The sequence below is a fragment of the Erythrolamprus reginae genome, chromosome 5 (assembly GCF_031021105.1).
Source record: "Erythrolamprus reginae isolate rEryReg1 chromosome 5, rEryReg1.hap1, whole genome shotgun sequence".
In the NCBI taxonomy this organism is placed as follows: Eukaryota; Metazoa; Chordata; class Lepidosauria; order Squamata; family Dipsadidae; genus Erythrolamprus; species Erythrolamprus reginae.
The window spans coordinates 18,239,920-18,264,515 of NC_091954.1; the positions used below are offsets into that span (position 1 = coordinate 18,239,920).

Below are 24,596 nucleotides of genomic sequence, written 5' to 3' on the forward strand. Positions count from 1 at the left end.
CCTCTTTTTCTTTTAATTCCTTAGTTAACATGCATTTCTGCACAGTCCATTATCTTTCTAATTATATCTTCATCCTTAGGTATATCCACACTTTTCCAAAATAGTGCATAGATAATTCTTGCTGTTGTGAGAATATGTATAATGAGATACTTGTGGCATGAAATATCCAGAGATCATGGTATGATATGGTTAACTGTAGGTTTATTTCGTGTTATTTATGAAAAAGTGCTAACTTTCTTACAATGGTTTTCAGAGGAGATCTGCACTTTGGTCATCGCTGAAATCTTTTCAGAAGATTCAGGAAGTTTTACATGCACCGCGAGCAATAAATATGGAACTGTCTCCAGCTCAGCTCGTCTAATTGTTAAAGGTAAGGCTTTAATTGAAGCAACTGAATCAGAGAGACATTTGGTTTTATTGTGATTTTTTTAATTGTTGCATTATTTTAATGGTTTTAAAAGCAGCTTAGTCTAACCAGGCACAGATCCCGGTTATCCAAGAGACCACTTTTCCTTGTTTCCACACATCCTTTATTGTTTGTTTGTTTGTTTGTTTGTTTGTTTGTTTGTTTGTTTGTTTGTTTGTTTGTTTGTTTGTTTGTTTGTTTGTTTAACCCAACTCTTCACCAGTGCTGTCTGATGGACCCAGGAAGCAAATCTTTTTTTCTCATGGCATCGGCCCAGAGGTGGGCTTCAGAAATGTTAGCAAGGGGTTCCCTAGCCTGTTGCTAGGTGGGAGTGACCATGGTGACATGGCCTAGTCGGCCTCCTGCACCACGGATGTCGAAGAGGCATTTTTGCCCTCCCCAGGCTCCGGAGATTTTCCTCGCACCTCTTGGAGGGTGAAAATGGTCTCCCCAGGCTCCGGAGGTGCTCTGGAGCCCTCTTCTGATCAGCTCGTTTTTCACCCTCCCGGGACCTCCTTCACCCCCTGCACTTACTGCATCCAAAACAGGCTGCATGGGGATTCCTAGGACAGGCAGGGGCAGGGCTGTTTAAAGGGTGTTCAAGACATATTATTATTATTATTATTATTATTATTATTATTATTATTATTATTATTGTTGTTGTTGGTGGTGGTGGTGGTGTTTTGGTGGTGTTTTGTTGTTGTTATTGTTATTATTGTTGTTGTTGTTGGTGGTGGTGGTGTTTTGGTGGTGTTTTGTTGTTGTTATTGTTATTATTGTTGTTGTTGGTGGTGGTGGTGTTTTGTTGTTGTTATTATTATTATTATTATTATTGGTGGTGGTGGTGGTGTTTTGTTGTTGTTGTTGTTATTATTATTACTATTATTACTATTATTATTATTATTATTATTATTATTTAGAATAGAATATGACTGTAACTTATTGCTTGTATCCTAAGATTTTTATTAATATTGTTTGTTTCTTCGTTGCTTATTTGACCCCTATGACAATCATTAAGTGTTGTACCACATGATTCTTGACAAACGTATCTTTTTCTTTTATGTACCTTGAGAGCATATGCACCAAGACAAATTCCTTGTGTGTCCAATCACACTTGGCCAATAAAATTCTATTCTATTCTATTTATTAGAGTTGTATGCCACCCCTCTCCGAAGACTCGTGACAAATGTGACAAATCCAATACTTAAAAAACAACATCTAAAAACCCATATCACTAAAAACCATACAATTCAATCATACCATACATAAGTAAATCACATTAGCCTGGGGATACCTCAAGTAACTTGTGAAAAGCAAGGATGGTGTGGGCGGTTCTAATCTCTGGGGAAAATTGATTCCAGAGTGCCGGGGCCACCACAGAGAAGGCTCTTCCCCTGGGGCCCGCCAGACAACATTGTTTAGTTGACGGGACCCAGAGAAGGCCAACTCTGTGGGATCTTATCAGTCGCTGGGGTTCATGCGGCAGAAGACGCATATGCAGGATTGGGCTGTGGAGGATTCTCAGGGTTCTGCAGAACCTCTAGCTAAGATTCTGTGCAGTTCAAAGAACCCCCAAATCCCACTCTGGGCTGGCCCTGCACATCTTATCGTGCTTCTCCCATGAGTCCCCATGCAGCCCATTTTGGATACAAATAAGTGCAGTGCACAAGCAGAAGCTCAGAGAGGGCAAAAACATAAGCCTACTGACAGTTCAAGAAGACTGGAAACAGCCCTGTTTCTGGCCTCCAGAGGGCCTCAGGAACCTGGGGAAGCCGTTTTTGCCCTCCCAGAGGCTTGAGGAAAACCTGCAGAGGCCAGGGAGAGCAAAAATACCTCCCTGCTTTGGTGCAGAAGGCCAATAGGCCATGCCCACTAGGGCTAAAAAAATTTGAAGCCCACCCCTGATCAGGTTCGCCTGGCGCACCAGTTGCGACCCTATTTGAACCGGGAGTCACTGCTCACAGTCACTCATGCCCTCATCACCGCGAGGTTCGACTACTGTAACTCTCTCTACATGGGGCTACCTTTGAAAAGTGTTCGGAAACTTCCGATCATGCAGAATGCAGCTGCGAGAGCAATCATGGGCTTCCCTAAATATGCCCATGTCACACCAACACTCCGCAGTCTGCATTGGTTGCCGATCAGTTTCCGGTCACAATTCAAAGTGTTGGTTATGACCTATAAAGCCCTTCATGGCACCCGACCAGATTATCTCAGGGACCGCCTTCTGCTGCACGAATCCCAGCGACCAGTTAGGTCCCACAGAGTGGGTCTTCTCCGGGTCCCATCAACTAAACAATGCTGTTTGGCGGGGCCCAGGGGAAGAGCCTTCTCTGTGGCAGCCCCGGCCCTCTGGAACCAACTCCCCCCAGAGATTAGAATTGCCCCCACCCTCCTTGCCTTTCGTAAGCTACTTAAAACCCACCTCTGCCATCAGGCATGGGGGAATTGAGATACTCTTTCCCCCTAGGCCTTTATAATTGTATGCATGGTATGTCTGAATGTATGTTTGGTTTTTACTTTAATGGGTTTTTAATTGTTTTTATTATTGGATTATTGTGTATACTGTTCTATTATTGTTGTTAGCCGACCCGAGTCTCCGGAGGGGGGCGGCATACAAATCCAATAAATCAAATCAAATCAAATGAGTATGTGTTGCCAATATCAAATCATCCCTGACATTCTGGGATATAATAACAGCAGTGGTGAAACAGCGGTGGTTCAGAGAATCGGTAGCTGCAGTAGTGTGTGGCTCTGCCCCCATGCCCAGACCTTGCAATTTTCTTGTTTGTCACCCTCTGCACAAGCACAAAGCCTTCTGTGCATGTGAAGAGGGTGAAAAAGCATGTTGTTCCGAACCTGTAGGGAAAGTAAGTAGATTTCACCCCTGAGAAACAATGGCTCTCGGCCTGTTCTCCCGTTTCAGAAAAAAAATTGACCCTAACCCAGATTTTAGTAAACATTTCCAGAACTGTGGAAATTGTTTTGCTGAAAGAGGTTTCTGCAAATAGGGAAGAATGGTTGACCCCAAAATTTCAGCAGCACGAGACAAAAGAAAATAGGTCAACATTAAACTGTTTGATTAAAACATTTATCATTATCCGTGGAGTTCTTTTGTCTTTTTTTGGTTGAAGAAAGAATAAGGATCCAACTTATTTTTTCTGTCAATTAGGATAAAGAACTTTGATTTCTGTTTCAGTCTTCCCACAGGATTAGTGAGCTACAGAGAGATTAACTAACTATAGATGCTCTCTGTCTATTGTTTCCAACAACGATGCCACTTTCTAAGGCATCAGAGTATTTCACTACTCGTTGATTATTCAATTTGTATCCATCTTCTGATCTAATTTATATATTTGGGTCACAGATGGCACAGGAGGGAAAAAAAATTAGTGGAGGGAAAAAATGCTCCCCAAACACAATCTGTCGAAACAGTCGCTCCATCAGCAGCAATTAGAGATGCCTGCTAGACTATTTTCTCCAATTAAAAAATTGCAGAAGAAACCATGTATTTGTGAAAGAGCCATTTTGGGGAGGGGGAGGGGAATGTGCATGAAAAATGCAAATAAGCCATAGTTACTTTTAGAAAAAAATGATTAGAAAATGGTATACAAATGATTTGAATTTAGGAAAAGTTGCAGTCCATCAATGGGTTTGTATGATATAGTGCAGTGATGACGAACCTATGGCATGGGTACCACAGGTGGCCCTACCAAGCCATATCTAAGAGCCGGGGTGGCGCAGCAGGTAGAGTGCTGTACTGCAGGCCACTGAAGCTGACTGTAGATCTGAAGGTCAGCGGTTCAAATCTCATCACCGGCTCAAGGTTAACTCAGCCTTCCATCCTTCCGAGGTGGGTAAAATGAGGACCCAGATTGTGGGGGCAATAGCCTGGCTCTGTTAAAAAGTGCTATTGCTAACATGTTGTAAGCCGCCCTGAGTCTAAGGAGAAGGGTGGCATTAAAAAAATTGAATAAATAAATAAATAAATAAATATCTGCTGGCATGCAAGCCGTTGCCCTAGCTCAGCTCCAGCATGTATGTATGTGCCAGCCAGCTGAATTTTGGCTTTCACAGAGACCCTGGGAGGCCGTTTTTGGCTTCCAAGGAGCCTCTGGGGCGTGGGGAGGTCATTTTTACCTTCCCCCAACTCCAGAGAAGCCTTTGGAGCCTGGGGAGGGTGAAAAACGAGCCTACTGGGACCACAAGAAGTTGGAAAATAGGCCGTTTCTGGACTCCAGAGAGCCTCCATAGGGCCTCTGGGGGGGCAGGTGAAGCTGTTTTCGCCCTCCCCAGGCATTGAATTATGGGCGTGGGCACTCGCACATACACGATAGTGTATGCCCACACTCTTTCAGCACCCGAGGAAAAAAAGGTTCACCATCACCTTTGGGGTTTTTTTTAAAAAAAAATTCAAATAAAAAGGCCAAATAAAAATTGACAAGATCAATAGGGATTTCTCTAATCTCTCATTCTGTCAAACTCGTAACCCGAGGGCTGGATGCATCATGTGCCTATTACGCCCACGCCTAGTTTAGCGAAGGGGGGGAAGTCCCGATACGTCATGTGACAATGCCGTGAGTTTGACAACCCTGCCCTATATTAATCTAGGGGCCACCATGCATGTAAAAAAAGAGGTGGGACTTCAGGCATTCCAATCAAAGATGTCGTCTTGACTTTTTTTCTCCTCTGTGTTCCTGCCAGTTTGGACCAATTCTATAGAACCAGTAGTGGGAATTTCCCCCTGCTCGCCGAACTGGCAGTGATGGCCAGCTGGACACGCCCCTGAACCGGTCTTCCAACATGAAATCCATCCACCGGAGCCAAATTTACATAAAAATAATGCTCTGTGCATGTGCAAAACCTTCTGCACATGCCCAGACCAGTTTAACCCAGGAGCGACGTGGGCATGCATGCAAAATATGCACTTCTGGTACAACTCCAGAAGCTGCCCCGAGTCTTCAGAGAAGGGCGGCATACAAGTCTAATATATTATTATTATTATTATTATTATTATTATTATTATGTCAACACAACGCAGAAAACAAGATCACTGTGCTGGATTTCATCAGCCATCAGGCGCTTCCCAAGCACCTAGGACTGTGTGATGTAGCGGCAAATTATGTTTGCCAATCCCAGTAAAACGGCCTTTTGCAATTGACAGATGGAGATTTTGTCAATTCCGATGGTTTTCAAATGTCCGCTGAGGTCCTTTGGCACTGCGCCCAGCGTGCCAAGTACCACTGGGACCACTTTCGCTGGCTTATGCCAGAGTCGTTGCAGCTCGATTTTTAGATCTTCGTATTTCACTAATTTCTCTAGCTGCTTCTCCTCAATTCTGCTGTCCCCTGGGATTGCGATGTCAATGATCCATACTTTCTTTTTCTCCACAATCAGGATGTCTGGTGTGTTATGCTTCAGAATTCGGTCAGTCTGAAGTCAGAAGTCCCACAGTAGTTTTGCTTGCTCATTTCCGACCACTTTTTCAGGCCAAACTGATCATTTCAATATTCCCGATCTGTGCCCAAAATGTACATTATTATCACCCAACCATATTTATTTCCTTCTATTGCTATTGATATATTTAAGCATGTCTATATAAGCATAATTTGGCAGTTCTTCGGGCCCCCAGGATAGTCCATGTTACATGATGTTCTGCAAACTGTACCAACTGCCAATCCACTTTAGTCCAATTCAAAATATTGCTTATCTGAGAAACGGTCTCACCCTGATGGAATTCGGCTGCCACATCTGTGCTGGCAGAAGGGCCATGCCTGCTGACTCTTTCAACCAAGGAATTTTGGCTGGGGAAGTCCAGAAGAAGAGCCTCTCCTGGCATGGGTCAAAAGCTTTGAAGACATGACTGCCAACTAGCCTGAGTCCCTAATGGGTCTGTGGCATGTTGGAGGTGGCTAATGGAGTAGATTTTATTTGTTCATTCGTTTATTCGTTTATTCGTTTATTCGTTTATTCGTTTATTCGTTTATTCGTTTATTCGTTTATTCGTTTATTCGTTTATTCGTTTATTCGTTTATTCGTTTATTCGTTTATTCGTTTATTCGTTTATTCGTTTATTCGTTTATTCGTTTATTCGTTTATTCGTTTATTCGTTTATTCGTTTATTCGTTTATTCGTTTATTCGTTTATTCGTTTATTCGTTTATTGTTTATTTTTTATTTTTTAAATAATTTTTTATTGATTTTTTAAAATTTTAACAAAAAGATAAAACATAAATTCAAAACATAAATGATTGTACCATCACCAAACAAAATCATATATCCCTCCACCAGGGAAGATTCAATTCTGTATCTTTCATTTACCTCAGCTCCGGGTTACATTGCTCATTTTTTATAGAGTGATTGAATTTTATTTTTTACATTTGCATCGCTTACTAATATTAATATATGATTTTTAACCTTTTCCCACCGCCTCATTGTTGCTACTAATTTCTCTTCATTATAATTATGTAATCTAATTTCCATAATTTCGTAGTGAATGTGATCCACCATGTACCTGCACCAATTTTTTATCGTCCATTTATTAGCATCTTTCCACCCATGTTTATTTGTTTGATTTTTATGCCACCCTTCTCCTTAGACTCAGGGCGGCTTACAACATGTTAGCAATAGCACTTTTTAACACAGTATATTGCTCCCACAATCCGGGTCCTCATTTTACCCACCTCGGAAGGATGGAAGGCTGAGTCAACCTTGAGCCGGTGGTGAGATTTGAACCGCTGACCTACATATCTACAGTCAGCTTCAGTGGCCTGCAGTACAGCACTCTACCTGCTGCCCCATGCCGTACCCCACCTCCTCTGTGTGTGCGCTTTGCTTCTACCTTCTCCATCCTGCTTAGTTTTATCTAAATTGAATTCTTTAATTTAAGATCTTTATTTATTGTTTTAATGTTTTACACTGTATGTTATTCAATGTCGGTAAGCTGCCTCGCATGCATTTTTGATCAATCAATCAATAAATATGCAATGTTTCTGTTGTAGGGCCTGTGGACCAGACAAGTAACGCTGCTCTTCATACCATAAGTTCTCTCAATTTAGTAGCTTCTGAATACCAGCCTTCATCATCTACCCCTTCACTTTTACTGGGAGATAACCCCCCAAAACCTAAATTGGAAAGTGTTCTGGTAAATCACAATGAGCCCCGGTCAAGTTCTAAAATTGGCCTTCGTGTGCACTTTAAACTCCCTGAAGATGAGAAGGGAAGTGAAGCATCATCAGAAGATGGAAGCGGACCTAAAAATCAAGCCAGACCAAACAGTTTTCCAAATAAAATCAACGGACAGGCTTTTAAACTTCAGGAGCCTTCTTCACCCTCCAAAGAGCCACCACCTGTCCTGGCTAAGCCTAAACTGTAAGTAAGAAAATATTGGTTGGCACATTTATATATTTATTTTATTTATTTATTTATTAGATTTGTATGCCACCCCTCTCCGTAGACTCGGGGCAGCTCACAACAATAACAAAGACAATGTAAGAACAAATCTAATAATTTAAAAAACACTAAAAAACCCATTATTAAAAGCAAGCATACACACAAACATGCCATGTATAAACTGTATAGGCCCGGGGGAGATGTCTCAGTTCCCCCATGCCTGATGGCAGAGATGGGTCTTAAGAACTTTACGAAAGGCAAGGAGGGTGGGGGCAATTATTTAGTGTTGGAGGAACATCCCGTTATAAGTTCAATTTATCTCTTATTACTTCATACAATTAATACAGCATTGTGTGTGGTGTGCTTGTGTTGCATGGTTTTTAAATGATGGGTTTTTAGACGCTTTCTTTTAAATATTAGATTTGTTAAACTGTCACATTGTTATTATTATTGTTGTGAGCTGCCCCGAGTCTGCGGAGAGGGGCGGCATACAAATCTAATAAATTATTATTAATAATTAATTGATTAATTATTAAGTTACTCTTTGTAACTTCTTCAATAACTTTGTACATTTGAAGCCAATCAAGACACAGAGTAATAGAGAAGTTACTTGTGAATAAATACTTAAGTATCAAGCTTGTAGGAAGTGAAATATATTGTCAATCTGGAAATATTATTTTGCTATAGAACAGGGATGTCCAACCTAGGCAACTTTAAGACCCATGGATGTCAATTCTCAGAATTTCCCAGAACTCCAGGGAATTCTGGGAGTTGAAGCCCATAGATCTTAAAGTTTGTTTGTTTATTTATTTATTTATTCATTCATTCATTTATTCATTCATTCATTCATTCATTCATTCATTCATTCTCCTTAGACTCAGGGCAGCTTGCAACATGTTAGCAATAGCACTTTTTTTAAAAACAGAGCTAGGCTATTGCCCCCACAATCCAGGTCCTCATTTTACCCACCTCGGAAGGATGGAAGGCTGAGTCAACCTTGAGCCGGTGATGAGATTTGAACCGCTGACCTTCAGATCTACAAGTCAGCTTCAGTGGCCTGCAGTACAGCACTCTACCTGCTGCGCCAGCCCGGCTCATTAGTTCTCAAGGTTGCACATCCTTGCTGTAGAACAATATCAGGTCTCCAGATTCTTTGGTAATACCCAAAGAATAAAGGACACTTACAAAGCTAGGATGCTTCTTGTAGCTGCTTCTAGGGAGTTTGACAGGGTGGGGAAAGGGGAGACAAAATTTGATTACTAGGCTTTCTGGCTGGAAAGAAAAAAATTAAAAATATCTTATTAGAAGGAATTGATAAGGTCTCTGTAGGTGGGGATCTGATTTTGGATTGTTTGTGGTACCTTCTTCCATTTCTCACTTGCTCTAAAAGGGCTTTTATGCAAGATGCAAGACAAAATGTATGCCGTATTTTTCGGAGTATAAGGCGCACCTTAGTTTTTGAGGAGGAAAACAGGGGAAAGAATCTGCTTACCAGGTATTCATCTGGCTAGCATCATTAGTCCGGCCAGCTTCAGCACATTATTTTCTCCCCAGATTAAGGGCTTTTAAAAAACTTTATTCTGAGAGAGTAACCATGAAAGAGCTTGCAAGCCAGTAAGAGCTGGGAACATCATTAGCACCTGGAAAAAAAACAGTCTGAGCAAGTGGAGCAATGGAAAAAACCCTGCAAAGACTTAGAGCTTGGAAAACATTCTTCTTTGCAGAGAGTAACAATGAAAGAGCTTGCAAGCTGGTAAGAGCTGGGAACATCATTAGCACCTGGTTAGGGCTGGAAAGAAACATTTGGAGCAAGTTGATTAAAAAAAACCTGCAAAGACTTAGGGCTTTGGAAACATACTTCACAGAGAGAAACAATGAAATAGCTTGGGAACATTAATAGCACCTGGTTAGGGCTGGAAAGAAACATCTGGAGCAAGTAAAGCAATGGAAAAACAACCCTACGAAGACAGGGTTTGGAAAACATTCTTCTTCTCAGAGAGTAAATGAAAGAGCTTGCAATTTGGTAAAAAGATGAGAACGTTGTTAGCACCTGGTTAGGGCTGGAAAGAAACTTCTTGGGAGCAAGTTAGAGTAAAGGGGAAAAGACTTAGGGCTTGGAAAACATTATTCGCAGAGCGAAACAATGAAAGAGCCTGCAAGGTAAGAGCTGGGAAGATTGTTAGCAGCTAGTTAGGGCTGAGAAAAAAGCTACATTCAGAGTATAAGCCCCACCCTAATTATCAGCCTCTTTGGAGGAGGAAAAAGGTGCGTCTTATACACCGAAGAATACGGTAATTTTGATTTGGTTTCAAAAGCAGAGCTTAAAGCCTGTTCAAGCATTTATGTAATATAAATTGTATCTATTTTTATTTCGGGGGTACAAAAGGGATGCCACCCAGTTGAAACAACTACACAATCAGGTGTTGTATGAGCAACAGCAAATCCATCAACCATCTCACCCAGTTCCACCAGAGTCATTATTCAATACTGGCCCAGGGAAATCTGCTACTTTGCCCATTCAGCACCAGAAGCAGCCTTCATCAGCTACATACAAGCAGAACAAGGTGTCTTCTACACAGACGTTCACCTACACCCGACCTAAACAGTTCCTGGCATCTCCAAACACCTCAGCAGCCAGTAGCCCTTCTAGTTCCTCTGCGTCTTCTTTCAGCAACGTACCTCAAGGAACCCAAAAAGCAACAAAGAAGGAAAGCCTCTTCATATCTCCTCCACCCACCCAATCAAAACCTCAAGGAGGGTTGACAAACCCAATGGACCAGCTTCTTCCAAATCCCAGAGAACATGTGTTGCCACCACTTCTGCTCTCTGTGTCTAACATGAACCAGTTCCAGCCCCAAAATGTGTTTCCTACACCCCTGTCTCCTACTGGTCGGATCCAGAATCCTGTAGCTTTCCTGAGTGCTGTTCTACCTGCACTTCCTTCTACGCCCCCAACAAATGCCATGGGTCTGCCTAAATGTGCACCTGCCATGTAAGTAATGCAAAGCTTTGAATGATCACTCAGTAAAAATCTATTGCAATAGGGTTGGTATTCCTGGAGGCATCTGTAATATGGTAAATGATTTAGCTTTACTAGATAAATGGTCAAAGCAATGGAAACTGCAGTTTAATGTTTCCAAATGTAAAATAATGCACTTGGGGAAAAGGAATCCTCAATCTGAGTATTGTATTGGCAGTTCTGTGTTAGCAAAAACTTCAGAAGAAAAGGATTTAGGGGTAGTGATTTCTGACAGTCTCAAAATGGGTGAACAGTGCAGTCAGGCGGTAGGGAAAGCAAGTAGGATGCTTGGCTGCATAGCTAGAGGTATAACAAGCAGGAAAAGGGAGATTATGATCCCACTATATAGAGTGCTGGTGAGACCACATTTGGAATACTGTGTTCAGTTCTGGAGACCTCACCTACAAAAAGATATTGACAAAATTGAACGGGTCCAAAGACAGGCTACAAAAATGGTGGAAGGTCTTAAGTATAAAACATATCAGGAAAGACTTAATGAACTCAATCTGTATAGTCTAGAGGACAGAAGGAAAAGTGGGCACATGATCGAAACATTTAAATATGTTAAAGGGCTAAATAAGGTCCAGGAAAGAAGTGTTTTTAATAGGAAAGTGAACACAAGAACAAGGGGACACAATCTGAAGTTAGTTGGGGGAAAGATCAAAAGCAACATGAGAAAATATTATTTTACTGAAAGAGTAGTAGATCCTTGGAACAAACTTCCAGCAGACGTGGTAGATAAATCCACAGTAACTGAATTTAAACATGTCTAGGATAAACATATATCCATCCTAAGATAAAATACAGAAAATAGTATAAGGGCAAGCTAGATGGACCATAAGGTCTTTTTCTGCCATCAGACTTCTATGTTTCTATGTTTCTATTGACCTGGCTACCTGTTCACTGAACAAGTTAAAGTAAACCTCCAAGGGGAACACCTCCATTATGAAACCAGGTTGCAATGCCTTGGTCTCTTCAGCCTTGAAAGACGGCATTTAAGGCGTGACTTGATTGGTGTATAAAATCATGCATGGGATAGAAAAGGTGGATAGAGAAAAATTCTTTTCTCTATCACACAATACTAGGACGAGGGGGCACTCCCTAAAGCTCACAGGAAAGAAAGTGAGGACAAATAAAATGAAATATTTCTTCACCCAAAGGGTCGTTGGTTTATGGAATTCACTTTCAGAAGAGGTTGTGACAGCTGTCAGCCTTGATAGCTTCAAGGCAGGGTTAGACAGATTCATGGATGCCAAGTGTATCAGTGGTTATTGAAACGGATGTCCATGTGCCGCCTCTATGTTGGTTGAGGCAGGCAGGATTCCCTTGAGTACCATTTGTTGGGGGTCAAGGGAAAGGGAGGGTTTTGCCTTCTCTTTCTGCTCAAGACCCGCATGTACAATTGGTGAGCCACTGTGTGACACAGAATGCTGGACTCGATAGGCTTTGGCCTGATTCAGCATGGGTCTTCTTATGTTCTTAGGTCCTCTCCTCCTTTTCTGTCTTCTCCTTCTCCCTTGCATTCTTCTCCTTCTTCTCTCAGATTACTGGTTTACTTAATTTTCTTAACATCTGAGGCTTACCTCTGGATCATCTTTGCTTTTTGGTTGTTGCCTGAAATTGGCTTGACTGAAGAGAGGATAATGTTGTGTTGCAATAGTGTGATTTCATTATTTATAATTAAAGTCACAGGAGTTCTAGGCCCACAATTAAAAACGGATCGCCACAATACAAAAAAGATGCTGAGACCTCAGAATGTTTATTTATTTTATTTTATTTATTCATTTGTCCAATACACAGATACATAGGAAGAAAAATAGACATGTGATAATATAAAAGAGGAGAGAAACAAAGAAGAGAAGAAAGAGAGAAACAAAGATGACGAGGGGTGTAGAAGTTAAATCGTATGAAGAACTGTGGAGGGAGTTCAGTATACCTAACCTAGTGAAGAGAAGGATTGGGTGGACATGATAGCAGTCTTCTAGTATTTGAGGTGCTGTTTGAGAGAAGAGGGAATTGACTAATTCTCCAAGGCACCAGAGGGCAGCACAAGATTTAACGGGTGGAAGCTTGTTAAGGAGAGATCCAACCTTGAATGAGAACAATTAATCAATGGGAAAGCTTGTATTCTGGAGTTGTGGGTGGTTTTCAAAAGTAGACTGGACAACCATTTGATTGGGATGATATAAGGCCATGATTGCCCTATGTCAGCTCTTGTGTATATGTGCATGCTGGTCAGCTGATTTTGGGCCTTCCAGACTTAGATTGGGACATCCAGGCTGTTTTCACCCTCCCCAGGATTCAGGAAAGCCACAGGAGCCTGTGGATGGTGAAAAACAGACCCAATGGGCCTATCAGAAGTTCAGAAATGAAATTATGGTTGGCCCATTAGGCCCATTTTTCACCATCCACAGGTTCCAGAGGCATTCCTGAAGCCTGGGAAGGGTGAAAAACAGGCCTACTGGAGGTCCGGAGGCTTCAATGAGACCTGTGCACATGTGTGTGTGGAAGCGTTATGCGCATATGTGCAGGGGTGGGCATTGCATTATGGGTGTGGGTGCGCATGCACACCCTTTTATGCACCAGAGCAAAAAAAGACTCGCCATCATTGGTATAAGGTCTTCTGCCTTAAGCAGGATGTTGTACAAGATGACCTCTGAGGTCCCTTCCAAAGTGATTCTGAGCTCTATGTTTTAAAAGTCCATGCTTCAAATCCATGAGGAGGATTCCATGATACGTCAACACAACCTCTCTCATAAAGCTGTATGGCTTTTTATACAACCATAAAAAGCAACAAAAAATCAAGTCTGTGTAACAATAATGATAAAACAGGGATTTCTTCTGTTATAATACTGTATTGCTTTTGTTCTAGTATAATATTGTGTTGCTCTAGACCAGGAGTAGGCAAAGTTGGTTCTTCTATGACATGTGGACTTCAACTCCCAGAATTCCTGAGCTAGCATGATTGGCTCAGGAATTCTGGGAGTTGAAGTCCACATGTCATAGAAGAGCCAACTTTGCCTACCCCTGCTGTAGACATTTGTTCTATTTATTTTATTTATTCATTTGTCCAATATACAAATACATAGGAAGAAAAATAGACATGTGATAATATAAAAGAAGGTGAAAGTGAACTTAAAGGAGAGGATATATGAAAGGAAGAGAATATATAAGATAGGTGAAGGAAAGGAAAGATAATTGGACAGGGGACGAAAGGCACTCCAGTGCACTTATTTACGCCCCTTACTGGCCTCTTAGGAACCTGGAGAGGTCAATCGTGGAGAGTCTAAGGGAGAAGTGTTGGAGGTTAGGGGTTGACACAATTGAGTCCGGTAATGAGTTCCACGCTTCGATAACTCGATTGTTGAAATCATATTTTTTTACAGTCAAGTTTGGCGCGGTTCGTATTAAGTTTGAATCTGTTGTGTGCTCTTGTGTTATTGCGGTTGAAGCTGAAGTAGTCCTTGACTGGTAGGACATTGCAGCATATGATCTTGTGGGTAATACTCAAATCGTGTTATATTTTCTAGTATAATATTTTGTTGTTAGGTTTTTCTAGCATGCCTAGATTCTGTTTCTATTCTATATTTGTATTGCTAGTATAAATTTCTTCAGCATGCCTAAACCAGATTGTACGTATATGAATTCCCAGCACCAAACAGCAAAAGCAGTATAGATTTTTTTTAACAAAAAGCAATATGAAAAAGGAGATCTATAAAGACTCAGAGATAGCACAGGATTCGGAGACCATCTGAGATAGTGAGTCAGCTTCCAGCACTTTTAAGCCTTCTTGTTTTTATCCCTCGGAATAGATGATGGATTAATTCAGTACTTAAGCAGGTGTTAAACTGAGTCTCAATTTCACAGGGGAAGCCATGGAATGCTGAAGAAAAATCTCAACCCTTTGCAGTCATCCACAGAGGATTCCATGAGAGATCAGAAAGCTGCTGTTATTAAAGGTTTAGAGAAACGGCTGCATTTATGGAATGACGAAACTTTCCACAGTCAACAGGTCAGTTTGCAGGCTACTGTTAAATTGTACGTGGTGCTGAAATGTCAAAACCTGGGGGTGTTACACCTGGAAAAGCTAGTGTGGCATTCAATGGCCAAAAGGGGTTGATTGCATCGAATGGACCCACTGAGCAGAAAAAAAGAGGTAGAATTCTATCCAAGACATAGAGTCCCACGCCCTGTTCCAAAGTCCCAAATTTGGGGAATGGTTTTATAGAATACTCATACAAAGTGTATGTAAATGTTTCTTGCTTATAATCACCATTTGTAGGATTTCACAATTTGTTGAAAGCAGAGGTATCCTATGAACTAATGGACTTCAATTTCCAAAATTCCCCAGCCAGCATTCTTGGAGTTGAAGTTCACAAGTCTTAAAGTTGCCAAGGTTGGATACCCCTGATCTAAAGCATGATTTTATTTATTTATTTTATTTTATTTATTCAATTTTTATGCCGCCTTTCTCCTTAGACTCAGGGTGGCTTACAACATGTTAGCAATAGCACTTTTTAACAGAGCTAGGCTTTTGCCCCCACAATCCGGGTCCTCATTTTACCCACCTCGGAAGGATGGAAGGCTGAGTCAACCTTGAGCCGGTGATGAGATTTGAACCGCTGACCTTCAGATCTACAAGTCAGCTTCACTGGCCTGCAGTACAACACTCTACCTGCTGCGCCACCCCGGCTCTGTGGCGGCCCCTCTCCTCGCCACACACACACTGGGCTGTTGTGCTCAGTGCTTGGTGGGATAGGGGAGCATTTCCCCGTGCTGCCCTTTTCTTCCTCTTGGCCCCCACCGACAAGGGAAGACAAAGGCCAGGTTTGGGGGATGGCCCCCACCCTGTAAGATCCACCCCTACCATTCTTTCTCGGCCCTCTTTGCTGGCAGCTACAGCAAATATACTACAACAAAGGAATAATGCTGTTGTTGTGCAAAGGCAAATAGAGGAGTGCTTTGCTCCTGCACTAAGGCTCTGGCCATGCCACTCCTATGACAGGATGATGACTCTTTCATCCCTCTGCCCTGACAGGGTAACAGATTCAAACTTAATATTAAGCACTCCAAACTTGACTGTAAAAAATATGACTTTAACAATTGAGTTGTCGAAGCGTGGAACTCATTACCGGACTCAATAATGTTAACTCCTAACCCCCAACATCCTCCCTTAGACTATCCACGATTGACCTCTCCAGTTTCTAAGAGGTCAGTAAGGGGTGTACCAGATTATCTCAGGGACCGCCTTCTGCTGCACGAATCCCAGCGACCAGTTAGGTCCCACAGAGTGGATCTTCTCCGGGTCCCGTCAACTAAGCAATGTCGCCTGGCGGGACCCAGGGAAAGAGCCTTCTCTGTGGCGGCCCCAGCCCTCTGGAACCAACTCCCCCCAGAGATTAGAACGGCCCCCACCCTCCTTGCCTTTCGTAAACAACTTAAAACCCACCTCTGCCACCAGGCATGGGGGAATTGAGATCCTCTTTCCCCCTAGGCCTTTACAATTCTATGCATGGTATGTATGTATGTATGTATGTATGTTTGGTTTTTATATTAATTGATTTTTAATCATCAATACCAAATTACTATTGTACACTGTTTTATTGTCGCTGTTAGCCACCCCGAGTCTCTGGAGAGGGGCGGCATACAAATCCAATAAATAAATAAATAAATGCCAGTTGCTGAACACCTGAATTTTTATCATGTGTCTGAGTGAAGCTATAAGATGTCATAAACCATTTGAAATTTGAAAATGGCCTGTGGGGGGGGGGGCATTTGCCCAGGTTCGCCTAGTGCACCAGTTGCGGCCCTATTTGGACCGGGACTCACTGCTCACAGTCACTCATGCCCTCATCACCTCGAGGTTCGACTACTGTAATGCTCTCTACATGGGGCTACCTTTGAAAAGTGTTCGGAAACTTCAGATCGTGCAGAATGCAGCTGCGAGAGCAATCATGGGCTTTCCCAAATATGCCCATGTTTCACCAACACTCCGCAGTCTGCATTGGTTGCCGACCAATTTCCGGTCACAATTCAAAGTGTTGGTTATGACCTTTAAAGCCCTTCATGGCACTGGAGCAGAATATCTCCAAGACCGCCTGCTGCCGCAAGAATCCCAGCGACCGATTAGGTCCCACAGAGTGGGCCTTCTCCGGGTCCCGTCAACTAAACAATGTCGGTTGGCGGGCCCCAGGGGAAGAGCCTTCTCTGTGGCGGCCCCGACCCTCTGGAACCAACTCCCCCCGGAGATTAGAACTGTCCCTACTTGCCTTTCGTAAGCTCCTTAAGACCCACCTTTGTCGTCAGGCATGGAGGAACTGAGACATCTCCCCCGGGCATATACAATTTATGAATGGTACGTATGTATGTTTGTTTAGAAAATGGGGGTTTTAAAATATTTTTAAACTGCAATTTAGATTTGTTGTAAATTGTTTCACTTGCTGTGAGCCGCCCCGAGTCTGCGGAGAGGGGCGGCATACAAATCTAAATAATAAATAAAATAAATAAATAAATAAATAAGTATCTGTTCTGTCTTGCTCTCAGGTAGACTCCTCCCAAAAATTCACAGGTACAAATTTCAGACACACACACGTTTGAAAATTCAAAACAATGTTCTTTATAATGAAAATTCCCTTAAACTAAGCCCTCTTTTGGTATAGCAAAGAGCACTCGTCTCCAAACAAACTGGTAATTTGTACAAGTCCCTTATCAGTTCTGTGATACTTAGCTTGCAGCTGTGAGGCAATTCACAGTCCTTCTTCTTTCACAAAGTGAAACACACACTTTGCTCTGGTTTAGTTTCAAAGCGGGGGGAAATTAGCACACAAAAAGTCAAAGTCAGCAAAGCAGGCACGAAACACAACGATCAGATAATCCTCCACAATGGCCAAACCCACAGGCTGCTATTTATAGCAGCCTCACTAATTACCACAGCCCCACCCAACCACAGGTGGCCTCATTTTCTTTGATAATAATCTCTCCGTTGTTGTTGCCTATGCATCGCTCTCCGCATGCGTGGCTGTATCATTAACTCTTGTTCTGAATCCAAGGAGGAGCTAGATAATTGATCTCCTTCTGAGCTGTCTGCCACACTCTCCTCCTCCCTGTCACTCATGTCTTCTTGGTCAGAGGAGCCTTCATCATCAGATTCCACCGGGAGCAAAACAGACCTGCAGCATGTGGATGTCTCCCCCACATCCACAGTCCTTGGGGCAGGAGCTGGGCCAGAGCTAAACACAACAGTATCCTTCTCACTTCTTCTTTTACTAAAAGAAGCCCATCTAGGCTTGCATCAGAAAGTTAACCGGTTTCGGACCTGGGTAAATGGGAAACCATTAGAAAATTCCAGGATTGTAGGAAAGACTGGAAAACTTGCAAGAATCCCCAAAAAAGATATCTAGTCCTTCCACGTTGCTGTCAAGGAGATTCCTAATCCATCATAAGGAGAGAGCCTGATTTGTGGGAAATTTAGTTTTACTTTTTCTTTGCTTTGTTCAGTAAAGTAATGGCCACTGAAGTAAATGCGATTCTGCCAGGGAAAATGATTCCTTTAGAAGAGTAAATGCCAAGAGGAAAATGAATGTGTCAGCATGCTGCACATCATAATAGGAATAGTTGACAAAGACATTAAACAAGCAGAAGACATTAAATGATCTGGCGCATCTGGGTATGGAATCCTTGCTAGTCCAAAATTGTTCACTTAAGAAAATTGAGTGACGATCTTTTTGCCCCATCTAAAGCATTAGTCTATTGAAGGGAAGGGAATGGATAGGATAGATAATACAGTGTTCCCTCGATTTCCGCGGGGGATGCGTTCCAAGACCACCCGCGAAAGTCGAATTTCCACGAAGTAGAGATGCGGAAGTAAATACACCCTTTTTGGCTATGGACAGTATCATAAGCCTTCCCTTAACACTTTAAACCCCTAAATTACCATTTCCCATTCCCTTAACAACCATTTACTCACCATTATTACTGGTACTCACCATTGAATAAGACACTTAGTGATCCTGATATTTATAAACATAATTATTTATTAACAATAATTATTTTTTTGTTATTTATTTGCAAAAATTATTAGTTTGGCAATGACATATGACGTCATTGGGTGGGAAAAACCGTGGTATAGGAAAAAAACCGCAAAGTATTTTTAATTAATATTTTTTGAAAAACCGTGGTATAGGCTATTCGCGAAGTTCGAACCCACGAAAATCGAGGGAACACTGTAATGACATTCTGCAATGGTATAATGTGCTTAATAGTATTTTTAAAATACTAGTGGGAAAGAAGATTACTATCCAGATGCTATCTGAGATATTATCTGAGAAGCACCGAGGATATGAAAAACCAAACATTGCAAATCCCAAGCAAGGTGGAACAATAATGGTGGAGAATCTTACCTGTTACTTGATGGATTACTAGTAATATGGAGAGAGAAAAAATGGTGGAGGATCTTATTTTGGAAAAAAGTGAAGGACAATTTGTGAAGGAGGGAGCGTGCAAAGGTTGGGAAAACAGAAGTGGTGAATAGTTAGGTACAAACTGAAAAAGCGTCCCAAATATGCTTTACTTTTAAAAGGATAGATGGATATTGTTTATATTATAATGCATTTTTCTAATATTTTGCAATCTTAATATATTTCCAAATTTTGATTGTGATCCTATAGTTTTCCGCAGAGATACTTGGTTCCAATTTTTAATCCCACTGAAAGAGAAACTATCTGTTCTTTTTGTTTTGTTTTGTTTTAAACCATTGTAAAAAGAAATCATTGAACTGGAAAGATCTGGGACCTATTTTCAGTTTTTGGAGAACGTGCAGGCCCATTTTTTAAAGTGTGTGTTTGTATAAAAGTTTATATATAAATATATAAGGTTTTTACAATTACAAGTTGTAATGTGTGATTATAATTGGAAGACCTCAAGGACCACATTAGGTATAGACCTTCAGGGAGAAAATCAAGCAACAACTTGATGGTACATTTTTAAAAAATTAAAAGCAAAATTTATATCTTTTAAGAAACATATGGGAGCAAACAGATTGTGTTTATTTATAGTGCATGTATTATTTATTTACAGTTACAGCTCTTATTTTTAAAATCTATGATAATATCTCATGTTTAATAATACAAATAGCCAAAAAAATAATAATAGTAGCATTTGGACTTATATACTGCTTCCCAGTGCTTTACAGCACTCTCTAAGCAGTTTATTAAACCACAATATTGCCTCCAACAATCTGGCTCTGTATTTTACTGATTACGGAAGGAGGGAAGGTTGAGTCAATCTTGAACCGATGAGAATCAAACTGCTGGCAGTCAGTAGAATTAGCCTGCAATACTGCATTCTAACCACTGTGCCACTATGGCTCTCTTATAGCAGCCCACAGTTGCTTACCAAGTATGTGTATCCATTTGTTTGTATACATATACAGTGGTACCTCTAGATACGAGCTGCTCCACATGCGAGTATTCCAAGTTACGAGCCGCCACGTGAGCAAAATTTCTCTTTGACATCCGAGCTCAAATTCGGGATACGAGCCGAGCTTCCACTAGGTGGTGCAAGAATCTCCTTGCTTCCAGTTATCTCGGCGCGAAAAACAAAGTCTAAAGGCATTCGTTCGAGATGCGAGTTGATCGACTTACGAGCTCGGGTCTGGAACGAATTAAACTCGTATGTCGAGGTACCACTGTACACAAACATTTGCACATATATAATATGCAACCTGTAAAATATTATATGCTATCTCAGTTAACCTAAATAAATTATACTATGTAGGTGCAATTAAGTCCTAAGTTTGCTTTTACCTCTGAAGCTACCTTCTGTTCTTCATTTTTTATTCAATAAAATAATGCCCATAAATGTCATCATAACTTTTTCCTCATGCAATTTTCCTCATTCCTCGTTCCCTCCGCCAGAAAACAGCCTATGATGAAAATCTGGCTCGCGGGCTACAGGGACTCCGCCCTCATTCCCCAAGTTTCAACTTTGCCGCTGAGGAAATATCCCAGGTACAGCCTTCCTTTCCCCCACATGTGTGCCTCATATGTACATATGTTCAGTAGAATGCAAAACCTGAAATTTAACTTCTGCCAGTAAAACAAGGTTGGATATTTCCTTACATTAAAATGGGTTGTGATCATGCTGGATTATTCATGGTAAGTATTTTAGCAGCAACCAAAAGTGTTAATTACAAGAAATATGTAAAAACCAAAAGTATTGTGTAAACTACAAAAAAAGATTGGAACATGGTTTAGTCCAGTGTTTCCCAACCTTGGCAACTTGAAGATATTTGGACTTCAACTCCCGGAATCCCCCAGCCAGCGAATGCTGGCTGGGGAATTCTGGGAGTTGAAGTCCAAATATCTTCAAGTTGCCAAGGTTGGGAAACACTGGTTTAGTTTGTTTGCATTCTGACTAGAAGACATTCTAGCAGCTTAGGAGTTAACTGTTGTTAATTCAACTAATAATGTTGTTAACTCAAGATTCACAATCCATTACATTTTAAAGTTAAGTAACATTTCCATATTTTATTGTAATGCATTTTCAGTTTACATATTTTTATCTTGCAGCTTTCACTGCAGTTAATAATCCCCATCCTGGATCAGTCCTATAACTGTTCTTTTGACTTTTTCTATAGAGCAAAAATGTTCTAATTCCTGGACATAAAATCTATATATTGCAGAAATCATTGCATGAGCATTATAACTGCCCAGGTTTCTTAGAAACATAGAAGCATAGAAGATTGGCAGCAGAAAAAGACCTCGTGGTCCATCTAGTCTGCCCTTATACTATTTCCTGTATTTTATCTTGGGATGGATATATGTTTATCCCAAGCATGTTTAAATTCAGTTACTGTGGATTTACTAACCATGTCTGCTGGAAGTTTGTTCCAAGCATCTTCTGATCTTTCCCCAAACTAACCTCAGATTGTGCCCCCTTGTTCTTGTGCTCACTTTCCTATTAAAAACACTTCCATCCTGAACCTTATTTAACCCTTTAACATATTTAAATGTTTTGATCATGTCCCCCTTTTCCCTTCTGTCCTCCAGACTATACAGATTGAGTTCATGAAGTCTTTCCTGATAAGTTTTATGCTTAAGACCTCCCACCATTTTTGTAACCCATCTTTGGACTTATTCAATTTTATCAATATCGTTTTATAAGTGAGGTCTCCAGAACTGAACACAGTATTTCAAATGTGGTCTCACCAGTGCTCTATATAGCAGGCTCACAATCTCCCTCTTCCTGATTGTTATACCTCTAGCTATGCAGCCAAGCATTCTACTTGCTTTCCCTACCGCCTGACTGCACTGTTCACCCATTTTGAGACTGTCAGAAATCACTACCCCTAAATCCTTCTCTTCTGAAGTTTTTGCTACCATAGAACTGCCAATACAATACTCAGATTGTGTATTGTTCTTGTTATCATGCTTGAGTGAAGTTGCTTGTTGTTATTTTCCACCTATAGGGTCTTTGTGACCTTGGACAAAAAGCAACCCTTTTATATGCTTTCAAAAACATCAGTGTTTGCACTAAAATCTGTGTAAATAGTGATGTAATTGTCTCATTGTTGCTCAGAATTAAATATTTCTTTAAATATTTCATCTATTGTTTTGAAATACCATTATTTTTTTAAGTCATTTAAGTTTCTTGAATTCCTATTTTGCAATATTGGTGTATCTTCAGCCTGATAATTCTACTGTGCTTCTTCGTTTATTGAAAAAACAAAACAAAAATAATGATGTCTATTTTCTTTCAATCAGGATCCTGTTTTGAATTATTATTATCAAATAAAGTGATTAAAGGGCAGACCATAATAAATTCACACTTTTTTTACACTTCTGATACAAGTTTGTCCTGAAATAAAGGAGAATTGCTTTTTGGTTTCAAGATTTATTCCAAAATGCTGGAGGCTGCAAAGGCCACTTCACGCGTGCTGTGAGGGATCATGGGTTTTAAGAAATAAAACTATATCGTGTTTCCCTGAAAATAAGACCTTGTCTCATATTTTTTTGAAACCCAAAATAAGCGCTTGGCCTTATTTTTGGGGTGGTCTTATTATTTTGGGGCATGAAGCAAGACAGGGCTCCTTTTGCCATCTTACCGGATTTCCAACTCTGTCTCCCAAACCCTAGCCAGAGGAAATGGCGGGGACCGACTGCGCATGCATTTAAATATTTTTGAGGAGGGCTTATTTTGAAGGGAGGGCTTATTTTGGGAGGAGGGTTTATTTTCAGAAGAGGGGTTATTTTTAGGGGATGTCTTATTTTCGTGGAAACATGGTAGTATAACCATTTCATGAGTTTTCATTTCAAAATGGTGAGAGAGAGACTAGATGTCCAGCAAATTTAAATCAGCAAGTGCTTTTTTGATTGCAAAAAGTAGCCAGATTGGAAACCTCTTCAATAATGGTGGGTGAGACCTACAGTCATCTCCAAATCTTTATCTAGGCTATTACTGCAGAAGTAGTGTTGCCTATTGGCAAGAGAAGAAGGCACAATTTCTTCCGCACTCTGAAATGGTCGGTTGATTGTTGGATAATCTTGCATCTAGAAGCATCCCTATTTAAAAATCTAATCTGAAATCATTCCTAGACCACAGTAAACAGAGAAGCAGCAGTGTCAGGGGACAGAATTCCTCCTCCTTCCTTTTTCTAATCGCACCCTTAATACTGTGACAGATGGAGAGTAGAGCAGTGATGGATTGCTGCTGGTTCAGACCAATTGGCCCAAACTGGTGGCAGAAATTTGTCCATGTTCGCCAGACCAGCAGCAATGGCTGGTTGGCTACAGCCCCGAACTGGTCCTCCGGTTATCTCTCCATGAAAGTGGCTGGCAAAGAACTCTCTGCACATGCACAAAGGCTTCTGCACATGCGCAGAGGGTCACTTCTCCAATGTGATGTAGCAAAACTCGCATTTCCAAGGCATGCGAATCAGTAGGGAAGGTAAGTGGAATCTACCCCCGGAGCAGAGCCAAATGTCCTGTAGTTGTGTTTATTCTCTGATGGAATCCTACTGTATGACAAATGTTTAAGGAGGGGATTCCTCCTATTGTTTGGAGCACAAATGAATAGAGTAAGAGATTTCCCCTCCTACTTAGCCCCACACTGCTTGTTCTTATGATTTATATTTGTTGAATCCTTAATAATTTAAATATTTTTATTATTGTTTTTGGCCATATAGGAGCCATTACCTGGAGAGAAAAAGCCCTATGTACAGAGAAATATTTATTAGGCTCCAGTGAGATAAGTAGACTTGATTCAACGATTGTTTTGCAGGAATATAAAATTTCCAACTTTGAGCAGAGATTAATGAACGAAATAGAATTTCGGCTTGAACGTACCCCGGTGGATGAATCAGACGATGAGATCGAACATGACGAGATCCCTACCGGCAAATGCATTGCTCCAATTTTTGACAAGAGACTCAAGCATTTCCGTGTCCCGGAAGGATACCCAGCTACATTCACTTGCAAAATTGTTGGTATCCCCATACCCAAGGTAGGGCCTCCGAAGAGCAGGACACAAATGCTTCTCGGCAATATCTCATGTCAGTTGCTTTCATCCAGTCCTATAAAAAGAATTTTGCCCCCATGACATTTGTACAGTGGTACCTCTACGTACGAACGCCTCTACTTACAAACTTTTGCCTCTTCTCAAGAACCATTTTCCACTTACAAACCTGAGTCTCCAAAACTGTAACTGGAAAAGACAGGGAGAAGTCTCCATGGGGCCTCTCTAGGAATCTCCTGGGAGGAAACGGGGCTGGAAAAGGCAAGGA

At 41.2% G+C, this 24,596-nt stretch overlaps 1 protein-coding gene across 1 annotated transcript in view; it reads left to right on the plus strand.

Annotated features, from left to right (window-relative positions):
- The window catches only part of MYPN (myopalladin), a 77,969-nt gene that overhangs the window by 36,229 nt on the left and 17,144 nt on the right, over positions 1-24,596 (plus strand). The window contains exons 8-13 of the mRNA XM_070752178.1: positions 254-370; positions 7,407-7,776; positions 10,184-10,789; positions 14,684-14,828; positions 20,731-20,823; positions 24,095-24,316. Of these exons, the coding sequence (XP_070608279.1) occupies positions 254-370; positions 7,407-7,776; positions 10,184-10,789; positions 14,684-14,828; positions 20,731-20,823; positions 24,095-24,316 (1,553 nt within the window). The remainder of the gene's footprint in view (positions 1-253; positions 371-7,406; positions 7,777-10,183; positions 10,790-14,683; positions 14,829-20,730; positions 20,824-24,094; positions 24,317-24,596) is intronic.